General features: G+C 49.2%; 1 protein-coding gene across 1 annotated transcript in view; it reads right to left on the bottom strand.

The window, feature by feature from the left end:
* Positions 1 to 617: 617 nt before the first annotated feature.
* Positions 618 to 20,024, bottom strand: part of NXN (nucleoredoxin) — a 212,742-nt gene continuing 193,335 nt past the window's right edge. The window contains exons 5-8 of the mRNA XM_007937564.1: positions 16,966 to 17,032; positions 5,824 to 6,003; positions 3,887 to 4,011; positions 618 to 800 (exon numbers count right to left, since the gene is read on the bottom strand). Of these exons, the coding sequence (XP_007935755.1) occupies positions 618 to 800; positions 3,887 to 4,011; positions 5,824 to 6,003; positions 16,966 to 17,032 (555 nt within the window). The remainder of the gene's footprint in view (positions 801 to 3,886; positions 4,012 to 5,823; positions 6,004 to 16,965; positions 17,033 to 20,024) is intronic.

The raw sequence follows: 20,024 nt of genomic DNA, 5'->3' as shown, positions 1-20,024 counted from the left end.
TTAAAAACCACACAAGTTTCCTTTAGGATCTGAAGAACCCCTGCCCAAGAACCCACTGATAAGCTGCTATTTTTCCTCAGAACCAGACAAAGTCACTTAGAAGATGAGGTTCTCACCAGTAGCTCTGGGCTGAGGCCCAGTGAGGACATGGCCCTTTCTCTGCCCCACCTACAGACAGGTATCAGTGAGCAGTTAGTTCCCTTCTGGGGGTCTTGGGCACTGTGTGGGTGTGCTGACACAAAAGTTGGGAATGAACCAGGAACTAAGCCTCTGTCCCTTGATGCCTACTCTGGAGAAGAACACCCTGGCAAACGTTTCACCACGAGCTAGTGACCCTAATATAGAGTGATGCAGTCCCAGTTCTGGCTGGGTTACGCCACGCCCGTGAGTACTAAGCAGAGTCTCCAAACATGGTGGTTCTTCGGCTTCTGAAAGGGTGTGCACCCCAGGGTGCTAGCTGAGGACTTAATGCAGAAAACAAGGCACCACAGAGAGGTTGGACACTTGGGTTGTGCGACTCACGACACGTTGGAAAAGTCCAAGGGCGGAGAGAAGGAAGGGGAGGAGGAGGAGGAGAAGACTGAGTTTTAAATAAAGTCTTGTAGGGCTACAGCCCACTAGATGGGCTCTGGTTTGAGCTTTTCTGCTAGGAAGTCATTCACAAAGGCCTCCACGATGGCAGGGGTGATCTCTTCCACGTCCATCACGTACTTGGCTCGGGCTGACATGTCCAGAATGGTGAGAAGAGGGGCCGCCTCGGGCAGGTTGGTGTAATCTCGCAAGGAGTCAGTCATGTCGTCCTGGAAGTCACCGGAAGGGAGAGAAAAGCCCCTAAGTTCTAATGAAGAAGATGCAGAAGCTTCCTGGACCTAGGTTCCCCAAATGGCATGGGAATGGACTCCCTCCATCACCTCAGGGGCAGGCTCTCGCCAAGGAAAGATGGGCCCTTGAAATGGGGAGCAGTGCACCTGCCCTTGTAGGTGTGGTGGGGGCTAGCTGCTTCATTAACATGAAAACAATTTCAACATGCATTTGGTATGACTTGCTTTTAAAAAACTGATGGCCTCTGCTTATTGTTGCAGTCACCTCTCAATTATTTGCAGCCCCATTATGGCCTCAGCCCAGAGCTGCTAGTGAGATTATCTGCGTCTGATTTGGACCTTGACTCTGAAACGTTTTTAAACCAAAACAGCTCCTTGCCCCTTGTGGTTTCAGGGAGGGTGGGAGTTGCCCAGCCAGCCAGCTCAGAGGCTGGTGCTACTGAAACTCATTCAGGAGACTCATCTGAGGTGGCCATACATTCCCAGTGACTGTCCAGGTGAATTTCCCTAAGAGCAGATATATGTTCAAATACAAAGGTAAACACAGAAATCCAAAGACAAGAGAAAGGATTTGTAAGGTAGCAACGCTGGTGATCACCTTTCCCACTGCTGATTCCCAGCAGATAGATCATGGGAAATGGACGCTACACCCCCATCTTGAGGTGGTCTCCTAACATGCACAGTATTCTAAACGAATGAAAACAAAACCAACCCCCAGTCATCCTGCACAGAAAGGGCTTGGGGTCTTTCTGGCCTTAAATGGTATTGGGTAGGAGACATGAAATTTACAGCTCACTGGTTTCTGGGCCCCAAACATTCCTTTCTCAGAGGGCAAATCTTTAGGAAGATTTTTGGTGTTGTTTTTTTTTTTTTTCTTTCTAGAAACAGCATGTACTTTTGGGTGATTCAACAGCTCTGGCACCCAATTCCAGCCTTCCATCTGGGTTAATAAAAAACCTTCATGATAAACAGAGAGGAGACACTTGGACAAACACTGTGCATCTAATTCCCACCAGGAAGGCTAGACCAAGCCAAGTACTAGGCAGCCTCCCCGTAAGCCTCTGAGCAAGCTACAGGGAGATGGAATTTTAAATTCCATTGAGGCTTCAGAAGGGCTAACTTCTGCCTGCCAGAAGGGACAGGATGGAGAGAGAAACAAGGGTCCCCTCAGCCTGGGTGGAATGGGAGGGGACCAGGGTCCTGGGCTCCAGGAGGCTCAGTCAATGCCTGCTATGCCAGCTGCCTGTGCCCAGCCCCTTCCCGTGTGGTTTTGCTTCCGAGTACAAGGAACTGGACCCAGAAAGCTGCCAAGGCTGAGAGCCCATGAGGCACACAGGAGGGACAGCCAGGTGGGGGAGGGGAGAAGTGGAAGCCTCAGGCTTGGCCTCCAGCCCCTGCACAACTTCCTGGTCCAGGGGCCTCCCTCCTTTGTCAATCCCTCCTCTTCCCACCAGGCCTGAGTGGAACCACCTGCTGGACACAGGGGCAGAGGAGTAAGGGCACAGCTTCTAGAATCTCACTGACCTCATGTTGAGTTCCCTGTCACCAACTTTCTGGGTCATTTTGGCAAATTTAGGTCTCATTCCTTGCACAGTGGCTTTAATGATGGTTCCTAACACACAAGGCTGATGTGTGGAATGAATGAGTCTGCCAGCAGTCCCAGCCCAGGCTGGGGCAGAAGCCTGGTCTCCAAGACCCAGCTGAACAGCCTTGGATAAGCCCCTCGCCCTCTCTGAGCCTTGCTGTCCTCGTCTGTAAAACAGGATATTCGTCACTTTTTCAGCCCAGAGACGGGAGAAAAAGATGAGGTAATCCAGGTGAAGCACTAGGCATGTAGTCTTCCTGTAGTAAACCAGCCAGAGCTCCTTTTCAGCCGCCTTTCTGAAGCGGCTGCTGCGTTCTGCCCCCCTTCTCCCTGCGCCCCGCCCTTTCTGCTCTGCACCCATCTTTTCTCAGAGCCATTCTGAAGGAGCCACAGTTGAATGCATTCAGAACAACCTCAGTGTGTGCTTTGTGTGGCTCGGGCTGTGTGGCCCCGAGGCAGGGCCCTGTGAACCTGCTTTGTTTCCCTCCACCCCGGGGCTGCGCAGGGTGACTCCAGCTGCCCGGCGAGGGGCCCGGCGGGGCTTAGCAGGGGTGGCTATTGAGGAGGTTGATGAATGGGTGATTCAGGGGGTCTGGCTGCCGCTGCCTCATCCCCTCCACACCTCTCCTGGGAGTCAAACGCGGTGTGAAACGAGCGGGCTGGGGGGGGGGGCGCAGATCAACTGGAGGTGCGGGTGGGTGGTGGACGGAGGGCAGGGCAGTTTCAAAAAGTGTGCTTGTCAATAACCGGCTTATGGAGGGGCACCCAGGTTGGGGGGCAGTAGAGGCGTGCATGCAGGAGCCGTGGGGGTGGGGCACAGGATAGAGCGCCTGTGCAATCAGCAGCCATTTTGCAGCAATTCCCTATGTCCACAGGGTGGAGGTGGTTCCTGCACGTGCTGGAGGTGGCTGTAAGGAAGGGTCCTGTATTCGCACCCTCTGAGAAGTGTGCTGCTTATGCAGCATGGCTGGAGGCCTCAAGGGTCAGGCCTTGTGTGAAAAGGACAGGGAACGTTAGCAGTTTCCCTCCTCACACTGTCCCTGGTGTAGGACCAAGCTATGGTCCCTAGCCAGGATTCCTGTGATGGGAAAAGCCACTTGTGTGGAAGACGTAACCAAGGGGACACGTTTTCAAGCATCATGGGCCTGGTTCTGACCAAGCACTAAAAGAGTGAGTGTTGACTACGTATCACGTGACTGTTGGGCTCTCCAGAAGTTCCCAGGGTGCCAGCTCATGTGGGAAATGTAGGGAGAGGGCTCTCTGTGTGCTGCAGGCAGGCGTCCTGCTGTGTGAGAAAGATGAGACCAAGCAAGTGGCAGGGTAGGAATAACTTCCATGACTAATGGGACACCGTTCATGCCACATCTGTCTGTGGCTCCCCCACCAGCACGGTCCTCTGGCCCCTAGGCCTCCTCAGGCATCCCCAAGGGCACCATCACTCCTATCCTGAATGCCTGCCAAGCCCGCCCTCAGCACGCACCTCCCCAGCCACGAAGAATAGAAGCGGTGCCTCTTCCTCTTTGGCTTTGTACTTGGCGATGATTTTCTCAGCGATTGGCTGGATCAGTTGCTTGGCTGCCTCGGACTCCCCGTCATCCTCAGAATCTGTGATGAGAGAGAGAGAGAGACGTGAAGAGCCACTGACTGGTCAAACACATGATGTAACCCCCACTGGGTGAGCCTGGTCCAGGCCCTGAGCTGCAGAAACACTGGCCTGAGCAGCCCTTCAATAGAAAGGATTTCCCCATGGAGGACAAGTCTCCCCGGTGCACAAGAGTGTGTGTCCGCCCCATCCACATGCTAGCAGCAGGGCCCACTCGCACAGCACTCTCCTGCACCAGGCTGAGAACGACTTGCCTCACAGAGTAGCAGGAATGTCCCTTTTCACCAAATTCTTCACAAACCCACCCTGGAGCTGAGCATCTCCTAAGTCAGGACCTGAGGGCCCAGAAGTTTTTCTCTTGGTCACAGAATGAGAAACCATGACCCCAAATCACCGACTTCCTAACCAAAATGGCAGAAGAACTGGGGGTAAACTGGGGTCCAGTCAGCAGCTTTGATGGCAGTGGAGAGGCAGGCACCAAGGCCAATTCCCAGCTGACAGCCACACTTACATGGGAGGGGACAGGCTGACAGCATGGAGAATCCCCCACCAGTGTCCCTGAGCCCTTTGCAGGTACCACTCGCCTCTAGTGAAAAGGCAGCGTGGTCTCAGGGCTCCTTCCTGCTCAAGTCTGTAATAGGACAAGAGTCACATTCCTAAGTGGCAAGGGCAGGGAAGGGAGAGTTGGTTCCAGCAGAGGACTCTCACCTAAAATGCCAAGGGGACCCACAGTGTGTGAACTCAGCAGGGCACCCGCCAGCTCCACATCTGTTTAACTCTGTGATGCTGAGCACCTCACTTTGCCTCTCTTGGGCCCCCATTTCCACATCTGCAGGTGGCCAGTGAGGTTCCTAACTATCTTTGGTTTTAGAGCTGTTTCCCAGGATGGGGGCTGTGCACTCTGCAGAAGGCAGCAGTCCTGTGCTGAAGGAGTCCCCAAGGACTCCTCTCCCCAGGGGCTTTTGTCCCCAAAGCACAGAACCAGCTAACAAGGTGAATTTGTAGAAGAGCTCCTTTGGATCTGAAGATTGGTTTCCCTCCTGTATGACACCCCTGAAACAGACTTCCAGAGACTAGGGGAGGATTTTTCTCACCCCCCCCCCAGCCCCTCTCGGTGAAACAGGTATGTCAGCATCTCGGCTGTGATCCTTGTATCCAAAATAATTAGGAATTAGAGCGTAGCACCCAGTCTCAAGGCAGAGGGTGAGGTGGTCCTTTGCCAGCATCGCTCAGTTTCCAAAAGGAACCAGGGTCAACCCATGGGGCTGCAGGGAGCCTAGAATGGAATATTCCTGTGTCCTTGGGCCAAGGCTGACTGTCACTTACTGAGCATGGGAGTAGGGGAGTTGGGAAGAGGTGGGGAGGGGCACTTGGCGATATGAGCCAGGGATGCAGCCAGGGCTGGACAGCTGCAGCAGCCTTGGAGCAGTTTGCTAGAGCCCAGCTGATCCAGAGGCAGTCCTGGGTGAGCTGTGGCCTGGGGGAGCTCAGCCACCTACAGCTGCACTGCTTGCAGCCCACCTCCCTCCCACAATGGCCTGGAGTCAGGGGAGCTTAGGGCATCCTCGCGCGACCTATTCTTCCCAGCTGGCAGCCGGGAGCAGCCCAGAAGGAAACCTCAGCAGCAGCGTCCCAGAACACCTCCCACAGGGCAGGGCCATGAATAAATCATTGGGGTCAAAAGCAAGGCTGCCAGGGAGAGACAAAGACCTGGGTTCTGCACTGTTAGTGACAGAAAGCAGCTGTAGGGACAGACACCTCTCCAGTGAGGTCCATCTGTCCCGTCCCTGCTCTGGGGCCCGTGGGTGTCATACCTACAAAAAGGACAAGGCAGGGGCCCTCGTTGAGCTGCACGGCGTTGGAGTCGGAGAGCTCGAGCACAGGCTTGGGGTGCCAGGGGAACTCCCTGCAGTCCTCGTCATTCAGCACCTCCACCCGGCCCTGCCGCGTGATCACCTCCCCCTGTGGGTCCAGCACGATCAGCGTGGGGATGCCTGCAAGAGAGGGGCATGATTAACATCAGACAGCAGACAAGGCAGGCCTGGCAAGAGGAGGCAGTGCCTGCCCATGATTCACAGGACGGGACTAGGACATGAGGTAGAGTCCTGCTTGAGAGCCTAGGCCTGCAGTCAGAAAGCCCTGGCTTGGAATCCAGGCTCAGCCACCGAGTAGCTGTGTCACCTCAAATAAGTCATACCACCTCTTTGGGCCTCAGCATCCTCAGCCGCAAAATGGTGAATGTACTATATAAACTCATTGCCGTCAAGTCAGAGCTGACGCACAGCAACTCCTCTTTGGGTTTCCGAGGCAGTATCTCTACAGAAGTAGATCGCCCAATCTTCCTTCCTTCTAGTTAGCAGTCAAATGCCACTTAGACTACACCACCAGAGCTCCTGAATGTATTGTATGTATTGTAGTTTCTACTTTATTCTGCCTGGTAAAGATCAAAGAACTGTTGCATTTAAAGAACTTGCACAAGGTCCTGATACACAGAAGTAGTCAACAAACAGAGGCTATTGTTACTGACAGGAGCCCTGGGAGAGCAACAATTACGCACTCAACTGCTAACCAAGAGATCAGTGGTTCGAATCCATCCAGTGGCTCCACAAGAGAAAGACTTGGTGATCTGCTCCCGTAAAAGATTTCAGGCTAGGAAACCCTATGGGGCAGTTCTTGTCTGTCACGTGGGGTTACTAGGAGTTGAAAATGCACTTGACAGCACCTAACAACAACACTGTTACTGCAAGGCATCCTGAAGAGAGCCGAAGGGGACAGGCGGCCCTCCCATCTGTGTTGTTGTTAGTCCCAACTCATGGTGACCCCACGCACAGTGGGCTGAAATACTGCCTGGTCCTGTGTCGTCTCCATGATCAGCTGGGGATTGGACCACTGTGATCTGTGGGGTTTTCAATGGCTGATTTGATGGCCAGGCCTTTTTTTCCAAGTCCGTTGTAGTTTGGAAACTCTGCTGAAACCTGTTTAGCGTTGTGGCAACATGCAAGCCCCCACTGACAGACGGTGGAGGCAATCTATAATCAGTCTAAAGCCTCATATGGTGGTTACGGTAAAAACATGCGGGGACACTCACAGGCACAGACTTGCTTTTAGGCGCCCAAACCAGCACCCATCGATAGACGTGATCAGAGTCCTCACACAGGCCTAGGAGGCCTGACCGTAAGGGGCACCCTTGGGCCCTGTGAAGGACAGCAGGCTGACACTGAGTGGGCACGGCTTTCCTGGCTCCCACCCCTGCTGCCTGGGGAGGCTGCAATGGCCCCTCTGAGGGTGATGCTCCCTCCTCATAGTCCCCGGAGGAAGCTGACCTCAGCCCTGCCCGCTGGCATGTGACAGAGTGGGGGGCTGGGGTAAGACATGTAAAATACAGTATTGCCGCCAGCTACACACACTGCCCAACAAAAGCCTCAAATGAAAAATCAAGGGAAAGCCCAGGCCAGATTACAGTTTCCTTTGGGCTTTCCACCCTCTGCCCTTCTCCTCCTCCAGCCTCAGCCCTGCTCAGCCAGAGTTAGCCTTGGGCCTGCCTTTGGGGACACTTGTCTCTCAGAGCAGACAGTCCCCTCCCCCCTCAGCTGCTGTTCCTCCCAGAGCTGCCCAGCGCCTGAATTTTATATGGGCCAATGAAAGCCGGAGCCATTTAATATTTATAGATTCCAAATCACTCCGTCGGCCATTTGCCCCACTGACATTTCATTTCTCCGTAGGGGGCGCGTCACTGTACTGGAAATATGGCTCTGGTGTTTGGTCACCTGCCGTGGCAGCTGGCACGGTGAGCATGGCCATTTGTGGGCCTGTCTTCAAAAGGAATAAACGAATCCATTATGTTCACACCTATTAGAAGAGGTGGCCTGATGTGTGATCCAGAGAGAAATGGGCTCCTGAAGACCACGTTCCTACCCCATTACACACAGACACGCCCAGCTGAGACTCCTGGGAGGGCTGGGGTGGGGTTTAACATGCACTCAGTGCAAAGCACGGATCCCTGAGGACAAGACACTCTAGACGTTTCAAGTCTTATCCTTATAGCTGCATTTTACCCCTGGGGGACCTGGGGCCCACAGCAAGTGTGTCTCCATCCCTGTGCCAGGAACCTGGGCTTCAGGCCCAGCCTGAAGTGGGGGTCAGGGGCTGGAGGTTGAAGGTGGGCCCCCATTTCAGGATCAGCCAGCTGGGGATAAGTTCCCCTGTATGGCAAAGCCCTGATCTGAGAAATGCTTTGGCAAAGTTTTTTAATCAGAGTTGGTGTGTTTCTGAAATTGGGCAATGACAGCTGTGAGGCAGAACCACTGCTATGATTAGACACAGCAGCAGGCCCGTCTGCAGCCAGACCTTGGATGCCGAGCTGGTCCACGAGGGACAAGCAGGCACAGAGAAGGAAGAGGAAAATCCGAGGACACAAAATCCCACGTCCCGGTCCGGTGACTCAGTCTGTTTAAGCAACTCCTCTAAGTGGCAGCCTTCCTGTAGTGCAGACCCGTGAGAAGCCCCAGCTCGCTGCTGAAGCATTGCCAGCTGGGCCCACCAGGGGACAACAGCTCTCTGCCGTGGGTCTTCCCTACGGGTGCTCAGAGGCAAGGTCCTCTCTTTATTTGGTTCATTGAGCACCACAGCCAAGTGTCTAAGAGCCCAAGACAACAGGGACATAGGCTGCGTTGGGTATGTGACTTGGGGGAGAGTCCATGCCCACTGTGTCAGGGCCCCTCCCCATCACCCAATCATGCGCAGGCTTGGCCCTAGCATCCTAAGTGTATTCTTCCCTCTAGTGCTGAACCAGGGGGCCAGAAAAGAGCAGTCCGCACCCACCGTGGTGGAGTTGCTCTGTGCCAGGCACGGATGGATGCCATCTCATTTCATCCTCCTAAGACATGGTGCAGCAAGGACAATTCTCCTCTAACAAATGAGGACTGAGGCACAGAGATGAAGGACCTACCCAAGGTCACCTAGCCAGGAGGTAGTCAGCTAGAATGGAACCCCCACTGCTGCTTTCTCCCAGACCACTGGCTTTGTTGGAGGCTCTCTCAGCACATGGGTAGGGGGCACTCTCTCTCTTTTTTTTCTAATAAGAAAACATCATCTGCCAACCCTATACATGGTCATAGGCATACTCCCCGCTGCCTAGACATACCTGATGGTTCAGCCTGTCTACCCACCTAGCCACCCATAGATCAATACTTGCCATCACTGACAACACAGGATGTATATGCAGAAGGGTTCATCTGCACTGTCTGTACCTCTTGTGGACCTCTCTCTGTCCTTCTCTCTTAACCAGGACAAGAGAAGGTCCCCGTATCTGCAGCTTCCTGCACTGCTCAGCTCTCTCTTCTCTCCTTCCCTGACGCTGTGGAGCAGGGGGCTGGGACTACACCGACCCCTTAACATGCATTACCTTCTCCCACCACCTTCAAGGTCTTCTGAAGTAGAGACTTCTAACGGGAAAAGAGGGCAATGCCGCTATTGGGAAACAAAGGGAATGGCAAATGTCGAACAGAAGCCTTTTATATAGAGTCACTTCCACACCAGCAAAGAGCTTCTCCGGAGGAATGAAAACAGTGCAGCGCATCTCTGCTGTGCGCGAACTTGTCGTTGGTCTTCCAAGCTTGGATGTCTTCTGGGGAAAGTATAGTTAGAATTCTAAGGAAGACCCGGCAAGTCACTTAACTTCTCTTAGCTTCAGTTCCCAAACAGCTGTAAAATAGGGATGGATAATAATGGTTTTCCATCTTCTTTGGTATTTGAGAGGAATAAACAAGATATTCTGTCCCCCCACAGTCACATGCCAAACACAGCCTGTAAATAAGATACTGAGCAGAGTGCCTGGTATACAGTAACCAAGCTCAAAAACAAACTTGTTGCCATGGAATCGATGCAGACTCATGGCAACTCCACGTGTTTCAGAGAACTGTGCTCCATAAGGTTTTTGGGGGCTATAATCACATAGAAAGGAGCCTGGGTGGTGTAAGTGGCTTGTACTTGGCTGCTAACCTAAAGGTTGGTGGTTCAAACCCACCCAGAAACTCCATGGAAGAAAAGCCTGGCAAACTGCTTCTGTAAAGATTATGGACATAACAACCCGATGGAGAGTTCTACTCTGTAACACATGGCGTCGCCATGAGTTAGAACTGACTTAACAGCAATGGGTTTGGTTTGCTTTTTCAATCTTATGGAACCAGATTGCTGGCCTTTCTTCTGTGGTGCCACTGGATGGATTCAAACCACCAACTTTTAGCAGCCAACTGCAAACCATTTGCACCACCCAGAGACCTTGGCGTATAAAAACTCAAAACCAATCCTACTGCCATCGAGCCAATTCTGACTCATAGTGACCCTCTTTGGGTTTCTGAGGCAGTAAATCTTTACAGAAGTAGATTGCCCAGTCTTTGCTCCGCAGAGCGACTGGTGGGTTTGAACGGCCAACCTTCTGGTTAGCAGTCAAATACTTTAGGCACTACGCCACCTGAGCTCCTTGGCGTATTGCTGTTGTTGTTATGTGCCGTCGAGTCAGCCCCGACTCATAGCAACCCCTCCTTGGATTTCTGAGGCAGTATCACTACAAGAGTAGATTGCCCTATCTTCCTTCTAAGGAGTGGCTGGTGGGTTTGAACCGCCAGCCCTCTGGTTAGCAGTCAAGTGCCTTAGGTATTATGCTACCGGAGCTCCTTCCTTGGTATATAGTACTCATTAAATATTAGCTGTTATTATATGTAAGTTCATTATTGTTTTATCATCACTAAGTTGATTATTAAAAGGAGCTCTGGTAGTGCAGTGCCTAAGGCATTTGACTGCTAATCAGAAGGCAGGCAGTTCAAACCCACGAGCTGCTCTGTGGAAGGAAGATTTACTGCCTTAGGAACCCAATGGGGGTTTGTATGAGTCAAAATTGGCTTGATGTCAGTGGGTGTTTTGGTAAGTTGGTTATTTGACTCTTCAGAAGGCAGCAGCACCAATGGCTGATGCCTTGCTCTGGTGAGATAAGACAGGAACCACCACACTGGATAGAAGAAGCTAGCTAGAGGAACACAATACAAAGAGCATGTCAGGGGTGCAGGGCAGGTTCCATGGGCTTGCAGTATACTGTCTGCATAGCATGGGGTCATCTCTCCCTTACTGCACCACCCCAACCTTAACTGCTGGGCTTGAGACATACTCTTTATTCCTAGAGAGGGCTTCAGCTCCAAATCCTATCTGGTCCCCTGTCCTGTGGAGCTGGGCCAGGCCTCAAGTAGTACCCAAGAATTCATTTCACCATTTTTCTTAAAACCTAGAGACTAAGAAATAAGGTCTAAGAAGCTAACTCCAAATTGCTTCCTTCTGGGAGAAGACCTCCCTATGAGGATTTAGACCATCTGAAAGCCATGCAGACTGAGACCTTCCCATAGTTTAGTTTGGTTGCTTTTCAACAGCTAAAGAAGCAGAAAGTTTGGAAGGACCTAGGGCAGAAAGGTTTTGTAACTCAGAACGGTTCCATCGCCAGTAAACCTTTGGTAAAAGACCAAAGATTGCTACGTTCTAGAGAGGAACCAGAGTAGGGCAGAGAGGCACAGCCTTCTAGGACCCTGGGGAAAGGAAGGAGTGGTGGGCAGGGTTGTCACCCAAAGTTTTCTCTGTATCTAGATTGCAGCATGACCTGAGGGTGCTGGCAGTAATTACCCAAGACAGCTGGGAGTTGGGAGGAAAGGCAGATGAAAGAGTATTATGTGATCATGAAAATGGTCACTATGAAGATTGCAGCAATGGAAAATATTTTCAACACACTGTTAAGTAAAAAATGCAGAATACACAGTGCTGTGTATACAATAGGAGCCTCAGTGCCATAGTAGTTAAGCGTTTGGCTGCTAACCAAAGGTCAACTGTTTGAACTGACCAGCTATTCCACAGGAGAAAATGTGGCAAACTGTTTCTGTAAAGATCATAGCCTTGGAAACCCTGTGAGGCAGTTCTAGTCTGTTCTATAGGGTTGTTATGAGTTGGACTAACTTGATGGCAATGAGTTTTGGGGTATGTATATAATGATTACAACTTTGTGAAAGTTGTATGTGTGTGGACAGAGACCAAAAGGGACTCAGAAAAATGAGAACTGTTGAACTAGTAAGGCAGGAAGGTGGATGAGATAGACATACGTGTATGTTTTCTTAAACGATGTTACAATACGTGTATTAACATAAAACAAAGACTCAAGCAGGAACTGAAGGGCAGTAGGGGTGGGGCGAGGATGACAAACAGGAACCATGCCTTGGCCAGACCAACTGCCACTTCTGTTCACGGATCCCCTTTACAGATCCCCCAAAACCATCCCTTGCTTAGAGAGCTAAGGAAGGGAAGAGCGCAGCTGGTTTGGGTTGTGATGCTCAGAGAAACCCACAGGAACAAAGGGGTAGGCCTGGCCTACCTGAACTTGGCCAGCAAGCTGTGCAGACATGTGCATGTGTCTAGAGATGTGTAGGAAGACAGTGAGGGCCACATACTTGTAATACAGAAGAACCAGAAACCAAGGAAGTGTCCACCCACAGTGAGACACAGAAACTGTGGTCCAATCATACAACAAAACACTTTTTCAGCACTGAACACAAAGGAAATAGACATCGGTATCAACGTGGACAATTTGAAAACATGCTATTAAGTAAGAAAAGCAAGTTGCAGGATGATGTTACAGCTGGTCAGCATTTAAGCAGGCATCTAAAAAAGCCACACAGAACAATACTCTGTATTACTGCGGATTCGTGAGTATGCAGTAAAACGTGAGAACAGGCTGTGAAGGGACACATCAAAGTCAGGGCGGGTTCCTCCTGGGAGAGAAGGAAGGAGCAAAGCACCGCAGAAGCATACAAGGAAGCGTGCCTTTGTCGACAAGGCTCCTGTTTGTTTGTATTTTAAAAACCTGAAGCAAAAAATATCAATTCCACCTGGTGGACACATGGGTACTTTTTTACATTATTCTCTTTTTCTGGTTTTCTTATTTTTTTATGTTCTCAAGATATAGCAAAATAAAACAAAAACACTGAGGGCGTTCAGCAAGTGCTAAGGCAGCACCCGGCTGTGGAAAGACCTTCCCCAGGCTGGTGTGGCAGCTCCTGGGGCTCCCTCAGCCTGCACCAGCCCCTGCATACTGAGGACCGTCTGTGTCTGCACATCAGAATTGCCCCTCTTGCCTTCTACCAATTAAAAAATAGCATCTCTATCCATTTTATAGGAGCTCTGGTGGCATAGTGCCTAAGGCACTTGACTGCTAACCAGAAGGCTGGTGGTGCAAACCCACCAGCCACTCCTCAGAAGGAAGATGGGGCAATCCTACTTCCGTAGTGATACTGCCTAGGAAACCCAAGGAGGGGTCTCTATGAGTTGGGTCCGGCTCGACGGCACATAACACCACCACCACAACATCCATTTTATGAAACAGGCAAATCCATTTTTCTGAAAGAGGGTGAAGGAGGGGAAAGAAGGCAGAGAAAGGAGGGCACTAGAAGAGGAGGAAGGAAAGGGGAAGAGAAGAAGCAGAAGTAGAAGGACAAGGAAGGGGACAGAGGGGAAACAGAGATCCCGGGAGAGCTGGCCCTCATTCAATGGCCTCCAGGCCACCAGCATCCCTCCTCCAGGGTGTTCTTAGTCTGAGGCCATTCTCCATCATCCACTCAGGGCCTGCGTAGCTCTTAGAGGTTGGGGGTGGGGGAGAGAGGGGCTAGGGCCCCTTACCCAGGAGAGCAGGGACTCTAAGCCTCCCTGCAAAGAACACAGTGTTCTCTGACAGCTGAGGATTAGTTAGACAATTGCTAATGGGATCTGCCTTTTGCCAAGTGTGTCTAAACAGTTTCCTTAGAAAGTCATTTTGAAAAAGCTTAGCAGGGTGCAAATTCCCCTGTATGCATAAGTGCTGGGAGTAGGGAGGCCCTATGACTTGGGGTATCCCAGTTACTCCCACGAAACAAAGGAAGGGATGAAGGTCAAAGGCCAGACGCTCTGCGTCAGTAGGTCCTTGGTGAACTCTGGTGAGCCCCAGAAGCCTGCCGGTTAACTCAGTCCTGGCCTCAGTTCCGGTGTCCAAAAGTCCAGCATCCAGCCATCCAGCAGCTGCAGGGGCTGGCAAACCCAGGACACCCATCAGTAAACCTGGGGCAGGCCCTGCCCTCCTGGGGAAGGGATAACCCAGAGGGAACATCCTCAAGATACAGACCCTTGGACCCCCGCCCCCCAGACGTGCTCACACAGGACACCTCACACTGTCAACATTTTGCAAGGCTCTCCCCATGATGCTGGATACCTGGAATTCAAGGAAGCTTATGCCAAGATGCTCCTAAGTTTTCATCAGAGTCTCTCAGGATGACACAGGGAAGCTCTGCCTTCACGTGCCTCACTACACAAAGTAATGTTAGATCAAGATACTCCTTCACTACACGGCAGAGAGACAGGCCAGGGTGGCGGTGGCTCATCTTGGGTGCAGACTGGGGAATGCCACCTGCTGCTGCTCTGTGGAAACACCTTCACTGAAGAGCTTCAGGACAAGACAGAAAGTAGAGTGAGAGCTGGTACACACGGAGAGTCAACAGGGAGTGAGCTCCCCCAGAAACAACCCCATGGGATTTGAGGCAGACCAGACACTCGTACACCAGTAACATCTGCACTGATCCTCTATGTGTGTGTGTGTGTGTGTGTGTAAGAGAAAGAGCTCTTGTGGTGTATTGCCTAAGGCTTTTGACTGCTAACCAGAAGGCTGGCGGTTCAAACCCACCAGCTATTCCTCGGAAGGAAGGTTGGGCAATCTACTTCCCTAGTGATACCGCCTCAGAAACCCAAGGCAGGGTCGCTATGAGTCGGGTCCGACTCACCAGCAGTGAGCTTTATTTAAAAAAAAAAACAAACACACACACACATACATGGTGTTGTATTATGTTGGCTACCATCAAGTTGGTCCCTGGCTCATGGAGACCCCATGTACAACAGGACAAAACACTGCCTGTGGCATCCCCATGATTGGCTGCGGACTGGACCACTGGGATCTCCGTAGGTTTTCATGGGCTGATTTTCAGAAGTAGATCACTAGTCTGTCTTAGTCTGGAAGCTCTGTTGAAACCTGCTCAGCACCATAGCAACAGACAGGCCTTCGGTGACAGAACGGTGGTGGCTCTGCATGAGGGGCCCTGGCTGGGAATGAAGCGGAATCCCTCGCACAGCAGGCGAGTAGCCTACCACTGGACTACCACTGCCCCAGATTAAAATCCAAAACAAAACTCACCGCCACGGAGTCAATTCTGACTCATCGCGGCTCCCATTGGGTTGCCAAGGCAGTAAATCTTCATAGAAGTAGATTGCCCCATTTTCCTTCCACAGAGCAGCTGGTGGGTTTGAACTGCCAACCTTCTGGGTAGCAGTCAAATGCTTTAGGCACTGCACCACCAGAGCTGCTTATACACACACTTGTAAAAATGTCAGTAGAATCATCTTTGAAGTTGTAACCACAGAGTCACGCAAAGCTCAGAAATATTCGGAATTCAATTTAAAATAATTGTAAGAGCTTAGTGATACTACTAAGAATATGAAAGAATCCCTTTATATTCAAAGATATTAGAGTAGAATTAGAGGCATTTACATTTCCTTAGAAGCAAAGAAAAGCAGTCTGGGAAGGAGCTGCTAGCTTCCAAGAGTAGAGAGAATACACAGAGGGTAATGCTGAAACCTAGGAGCCCTGGTGGTGCAGTGGTTAAGCATTTGGCTGAAAGGTTCGCTGCTCAAACCCGTCAGCCGCTCCATGGGAGAAAGATGTGGCTTCCATAAAGATTGCCTTGGAAACCCTACGGGGCAATTCTACTCTGTCTATAGTATGAGTTGCTATGGGTCAGAATCCACTTGACAGCAACAGGTAATTCTGAAAACAAGGGACATGCACTGCAAAGCCTTTGAAGGTGAAGAGGCCATCCTATTTGGAGGGTAAGGGTACAGCACTGCAAATAGGGCTAAAAATGTGTCCTGAATGCTGGACAAATGTAAACTCAACGAGCTGTGAAGTGACTTTCAAAATGCTTGTTGTTGTTGTTATGTGTCGTCAAGTCAGACCTGACTCATAGCGACCCCTCCTTTGGTTTCTGAGGCAGTATCACTACGGAAGTAGATTGCCTCATCTTCAAAATGCTTGGAATTTAATCATTGTTTTCTTACTGAGCAAGCATATTTCAAACCTAAGAAGATCAGATACCCATGTTGGTGCAAATAGTTAAGTTCTAGGCTGCTACCTGGAAGGTTAGAGATCCGAGTCCACCCGAAGCACCTCGGAAGAAAGGCCTGGCAATCCACTTCCACAAAATCAGCCACTGAAAACACTATGGAGCATAGTTCTGCTTTGACACATATGAGATCACCAAGAGTCAGAATGCAACTGGCAGCAATGGAGAAAGAAATGTGAGTCAAACCCGTAGCATTAACAGTTGTGTGTGTCAAGGAATCTCTATGTATATTTGGTATTTCAGTTCAGTATTTGTATTGTTTAAAGAACTATGGCCTATTAGAGTAACAGTTCAGCCTTGTGCAACTGAGAAACTCACTCAGACTCGGGACTTTTAAGTTGAAATTCTGTAACAGTACTGTCACATTTAAGAGAACTTAAGAACCACAATATTTTATGTTTAATTTACTGGTTAATATACTTACTTAAGGACTTGGGAACATTCTGTTTGTCCTTCAGATAAATAAAGTATTTAAAAAAGTTTAAACCTATAAATTTAGTTTAAACTGTTTAAGGCGTTTAACAAAGTCTGTAAGTGGGTCCAAACATGAATCAAAGATCCCTAATAAGAAGTTACTAAGATGTCTTAGATGTATAAACGGAACTGCAAGATTCAGAAATCAACATTAGACACTTTATTTGTATTTTAGTAAATCAAATATAAATTTTAAAACCAAACTGAACCTCTGAATCATCTTTCCAATTTACAACAGCTACCCGAGAAACTCACCTTCGCCAGCACACATGTAGGCGATTCTGACCCGGGTGAGAGCGGGGGTTGAGGAGGCCACCCCAGGCTGATGCACTGGAGAGGTGAGAGAGGCAGGTGAGGGCCACCTTGACCGATTCTGGGCTCCTATGACATGGAGTGTGGAGGCCAGGAACTGGCCACTTTCTTGCATATGCATAGGCTTTACAGCCTCTCAATCAGAATCTTCCAATATGGGAAGCCCGGATGGATCTTGGGGAATCCCCAGGCCAATCCTGTCCCTCTCAGATGAGGAAACAGAGGCCCAAAGAGGGTTAGTAGCTCATGTGGGGCCACACATCTGGTTTGTGGCAGAGCTGAGGCTGGGAGGCCCATCAATGCTTTCCTCCCAGCCCTATCTCTTCCCAGGAACAAGGCCTGGGGCAGCTAGGAGGGCATCTGCAGATGGACACACGGCCAGGTGGCTGGCACCCTCCCTGGACACTCCTACCACCTCCTCTGCTTCCCTATGGCTGTCTCTATCCCCTGAGAGTCATCTTTTTCCTTTAGCAGCTGGTTCAATGCCAGGAACTTGGCAGACACCCAGGAATTTCACTAAAGAAAAGCCCAAACAAGAAAGGAGAATGAAGGAAAAAAGACAGCCAGGAGGAAAAAAACTGTTAGAATCTAAGCCCCATGAAGTCAAGGACTATTGCCTTTAGTTCATGAATGGGCAAGTACCTGGCATACAACAGACACACAATGATATTTTGTTGAAATGTACATGAGCAGGAGCCCCTGGTGACCTCTCAGTGCTGGGGCTGGGAAGACGAGAGGTGAAGCAACATCCATGAGCTCTGTGAGGGTGGGGATAGCATCTTCATGGTCTGGGGAACCCCCACACCAGCATACGGCACATCCATCACAGGAACTCCACTGGTGTTTGCTGAGTGATGGGCGAAGAAGCTGAGGCAGTGGTAGTGTTGCCTGAGGACTTTGATGCTTTCTGCTTCCTTAAAGATTACAGCCCTGGACATAATATGCTAAAATACATTGTTCTACATCCTACTTTGGTGAGTAGTGACTTGGGTCTTAAAAGGTGCAAGCAGGACTTCTGGTAAGATGGAGGAATAGGCAGACGAGCGACACAGACCCTCTTCAACAAAGAAAAGAAAAACTGGTTTATAGAGATACAGAAGATAATCCTGGAGCCCTGAGCTTTGAAAGGAACTATACAGAAGTGGATTAGGCACCAACTAGTGGAGAAACCTGAAGGAAAACAGGACTTAAGAATAGGCTCTGTTTGCCAAGGTTGGCAGGGATGTACAAGACACTGACAACAGGAAAGAAGACAGGTGGTGAGTGTGTAAGTGCTGCCCACTAGCAAATAGAGCACAGCACAGTACCCTGCTTGCATAGATAACATACAAACAAAACAAAGAAAATGAAAATCATGGGCAAGTCATTCCAACATACAATCACCAATTAAATATAAACACAAAAACGTCACAATGCCTCAGAGATAACAGAGCATCACAGTCCACACAAAGAAGATAAAGCAAGAGAAACAAGGGACCAGGATACACAAAACACATCCCTGAGGAAGAAGCAGCATTGGAACTCCCTGATAAGGAATTCAAGAGAATTACATTTAGGCATCTTCAATGAATTGAGAGGCAGATCAAGGAAAATACAGAGAAAACCCTAGAAAAATTTCAAAACACAATACAAGAACAAAATGACAAAATAAATGAAAAATTAGAAATGATACAAAATCTACACACAGAAATCCAGAAGATTAATATTAAATTTTCAGAAATAGATGACATTGAATGGGCAAAGGAGCAGAATTGAATTAATGGAAGACAGAATTAGGGAGATTGAAGACAAATATCTGAACACTTCCTTGGAAAGGGATCCATCAGAAAAAAGATCAAAACAAAATGAAAAAAGCCTAAGGTTCATGTGGGATACCATCAAAAGGAATAACCTACATGTAATCAGAATTCCAGAACAGAAAGACACAAGTAAAACCACAGAGAAAACTTTTCCTGATAAGATGAAAGATGAGAATATATCCATTCAGGAAGTCCAACGAACCCCAAACAGGATAGACCCCAAAAGAAAATCACCCAGACATATCATCATCAAACTTACCAAAACCAAAGACAAAGAAAGAATCATGAGACCAGCACGGGAAAAACAAAAGTTACCTACAAGGGGCAACCAATAAAACTAAGCTTGGATTTCTCAACCAAAACCATGCAGGCAAGAAGACAATGGGATGGTATATATAAAACACTGAAAGAGAAAAATTTCCAACCAAGAATTATGTACCCAGCAAATTCATCCCTCAAATATGATGGTGAAATTAGAACATTTCCAGATAAGCAGAAATTAAGGGTATTTGTTAAAACCAGACCAACCTTACAAGAGATGGTAAAGGGAGCCCTTTGGACAGAGAAGCAACAACAGCCAACACCTGATCATTAACACAAACCCAGAAACCAACCCAGCTATGGAAGTATCCAAAGTAAATAAGCCTACTTGATTGTAAACAGAGAACTAGAGACATCAATTGACAAAGGAGGACAACTACAAACCAAAAAGATGGGAAAAACTGTGTTGTTACAGAACTTCTAGATGGTAGGGAAGTCAAGACAACTACAAGATAGAACGTACTGTTCTAAACTTGGGAAACTATAAACCACAGAGTAACCTCAAAGAAAAATGATAAACCTTCACATCAAAAAAAGAGAACCAGCATAAATATTCAGCAAATACTAAAGCAACAAAGGAAGTGATAACACAATTCATAAACAAAACAAGCTCAGCATAGAAAATTATATGGAACAAAGAAATTGACACCATGAAAAAGCATGTAACAAAAATGACAGCAACAAATTCATATTTGCCAATAATTACATATCTGGCAAGGGACTTATCTTTAAGATTTATAGTGGAAGAGTAGCTGACTAAACTATGGTACATACAAATAACGGAATGATATGCAGCGGAGCTCTGGTAGCATAGTGCCTAAGGCACTTGACTGCTAACCAGAAGGCTGGTGGTTCAAATCCACCAGCCACTCCTCGGAAGGA

Source organism: Orycteropus afer, unplaced genomic scaffold, assembly GCF_000298275.1.
Source record: "Orycteropus afer afer isolate SDZICR_OR568_19922 unplaced genomic scaffold, OryAfe1.0 scaffold00042, whole genome shotgun sequence".
In the NCBI taxonomy this organism is placed as follows: Eukaryota; Metazoa; Chordata; class Mammalia; order Tubulidentata; family Orycteropodidae; genus Orycteropus; species Orycteropus afer.
Note: the sequence above shows the minus strand (reverse complement) of the source record. Positions and strands in the feature narration are given on the sequence as shown.